At 41.5% G+C, this 2,710-nt stretch overlaps 1 protein-coding gene across 1 annotated transcript; it reads left to right on the top strand.

Moving 5' to 3' along the window:
* Positions 1–459: 459 nt before the first annotated feature.
* LOC115074294 (indolethylamine N-methyltransferase-like) lies at positions 460–1,056 on the top strand. Its single transcript, XM_029573616.1, has 2 exons — positions 460–504; positions 643–1,056. Exons 1-2 carry the CDS (start codon positions 460–462, stop codon positions 1,039–1,041), a joined length of 444 nt encoding a protein of 147 aa, XP_029429476.1. The 3' UTR covers positions 1,042–1,056.
* The last annotated feature ends 1,654 nt before the right edge of the window (positions 1,057–2,710 follow it).

The following is a 2,710-nucleotide window of genomic DNA, read 5'->3' as shown; positions in this document are numbered from 1 at the left end:
TAGATGCCCCGATGCAAGCGAGTCCTGCACAGACAGAGGAAAGAGACGGTAAGGAATTGAGAAGAGAATTGTGTGGTGCTGCAATTTAAGTTTGGCCACTCATCACTAGTGTAAAGACTTTAATTTTTGACACTACTGAAGTGACTCCAGAGTTTTTATTTTGCACTCACTGCACCCACAGTAAGGACAAACAGCTTCCCAGGGGAAACAAAAGGGAATGTGTGAAGACTTCACCCCTGTCAGTTTGGGCCCTGGAAGTTTATCTCCCCCCTCCCCCCCCCACACACACTTCCAAAGGATCCAGCCTGGGAGAGGGAGTACATGTGAGAGAATTAGCTGGTGTGAGGTTCCAGCCCCGGAGAGAAACAAATTCTTTTATGCCCCCACTTGTGCAGGACAGGCACACCTGGGTGGGGTTACAAAAGTAACCAGATTGATGGCACATAGAGCTGAAAGGCCATGACCTTCACATCTATGTACAAATCCAGAGCTCATGCAGAGCAGGTAAACTAAAACTTGCCGCACACACCACTTCTACCCAAACAATACTAAACTGCAGCTGAATTACTGATGTATCTTACTGCCTATGTTTTATGTTTAGTGGAAAGGTGATTGAAAAGCAAGAAAAGCTAGGATGATCAGTCAAAACAAGAGATAAAATGTGATGTCACTAACAGCAACCCCCTGGCACCAGTGGTGCTGCCAAAAGCAGGCGCCGTGCTCACCGTTGGCTGCCTGGAATGCGCTTGCAAAGATCTGGATACCTACTGGGCTGTCCTGAGAAATCTCTCATCCCTGCTGAAAATAGGGGGCCACTTAATCATCACCAGTATCCTGGGCAGTACCTCCTTCATGTCTGGGTCAAAGCAATTCTCAATCCTGACCTTGGAAGAAGAGTTCCTGAGGAAAGCAGTTATGGAAGCCGGATTAGCCATCAAGGATCTGGAGCTGCTGCCCCGCGATTATGATAAAGAAGTTTTTCAGTTCTGTGATTACGACTGTAACATTTATCTTGTGGCATGCAAGAAGAATGATGTTTAAAGATCTAAAAATCTTTGATATAATATAAGGAGGAGGTTATAGAATATGTTGATTCTTAATTTCTTGATATATGACGTTGTCTATCTACTGAGCACACTAGAATATCAGACTCAAACTGTGAAACACGGTTTAATATTAGCTGTAGCTTCCATCACTAGATGCCTGGAGTAAAGTTCCATACTCAAAAGCATTTAGCCAGCTAACTGAATATATTGGGTGTTGTGATGTCACATGCTTACTCATGCAGTGCTGTTATATGCTCATTTCTTACTGTGGGATTGGAAAAGGGTAGTCCAGCTCAGATTTCACCAAAGCTACCTCTTAGCTCCAGGGAGAGGGGGTGTGGATGAAGTTACAGATTAGTTATTCTTTGCCAAAGCAGATTTTCATCTTGACCTGGTCACCCTAAAATTTGAATAAGTGAAACATAAAAGACAGGCACTCCTAAAGCACTAAAAGATACTTAGAAATGCATTTCAGATAGTCCCGAACTCCATCTTTCAGGAGCTTCGTCTGGGGGAGATCTCATCTGAGTTAGCTTAGTTTCTGATTTGGCTCTTTAAGTCGGGGCAAGCTCAACTGTGAATTCCCCATAAAGTTGAGCTTTAATGACTGTCTAGCTGCTGCTGCAAGTCATTAGGTTTGGTGAGAGAGCTTTTGAAATCAAGAAAAACTTTCTTGACCATCCCTGAGCTCATCTGAGCCAGCCAGCACTAAAAAACCCCCACAAAAATTAGCCAGTATTATAGCTGGATTTAAAAAAGTTTTAGATACATTTCTGGAGGACAGGTCCATTAACAGCTATTAATGGGTAGGCTTGGAGAAAACCTGGGAGCTGGAAACTATCTCCTTATTAAGATTTATTGGGTACTTCCAAGCAACCTGCATTTGCCACTGTCAGTGGCAGGATGCTGGCCTCGATGGACCATTGATCTGACCCAGAACAACACTTCTTATTTTCCTGTGATAGGTGAATATGAATATTAATCAAAGTCATTCAGGTCAACCCAAGTTAACTAAGGAAAATAAATTCAGGTTTCAGGGCTGGGTCAGCCAGACTTAAAGCAACATGGTGTCTCATGTAATACCAATAATACAGGGCTTCCCAAAGTTTAAGCCATGGTGACCCCATTTTAGCACTTGAAAATCCATCATATACTCACATAATAATAAAATACATAGGCAAACAAAATTGCATTAGTATCATATCTAAAATCAGCACAAAGTGAATCTCTTAGACATGATCATTAAAGATATATTCAAATCAGTTTTATAATTTAGAAAGCTTTTCACTGTCAACTCATCTGGAGTATTCGGCATGGTTTGTATAAGGGTTTCTCTAAGGATTTCCCTCTTCAATCGAATACTGACACCTCTACTTGCTGGGAAAATTTTTGTTTACATTATTCCCGACAAAGAATTCTTCATTTCACCCCATGTGACCAGGGCATCATCAGGGAAGACTATTAGAATGATCATTCCTACAATTAAGACAATAATAAGCTACTATTGAATATCACTCTCTAGAAAAAAGTGTAATGCCTACTTATAATGAATGCCAAAAAATGTTTGAAAACTTTAATCTCGCCATCCACTCCTCAATGGAACTTCTTCCAAACATACGACTGAAATGAATTTGTAATGGGACTCATGCCCCACTCCACAGCGT

The sequence above is a fragment of the Rhinatrema bivittatum genome, chromosome 12 (genome assembly GCF_901001135.1).
Source record: "Rhinatrema bivittatum chromosome 12, aRhiBiv1.1, whole genome shotgun sequence".
NCBI classification, from domain to species: Eukaryota; Metazoa; Chordata; class Amphibia; order Gymnophiona; family Rhinatrematidae; genus Rhinatrema; species Rhinatrema bivittatum.
The sequence above is the reverse complement of the archived record's forward strand: the minus strand, read 5'-3'. Positions and strand labels throughout refer to the sequence as shown.

Bases quoted from the DNA above. Each gene is read 5' to 3' on its own strand.
- LOC115074294 (XM_029573616.1), top strand. From the start codon at position 460: ATGACCTTCACATCTATGTACAAATCCAGAGCTCATGCAGAGCAG. The intron at 505-642 runs GTAAACTAAAAC...TAGGATGATCAG, and splicing joins CCAGAGCTCATGCAGAGCAG to TCAAAACAAGAGATAAAATG.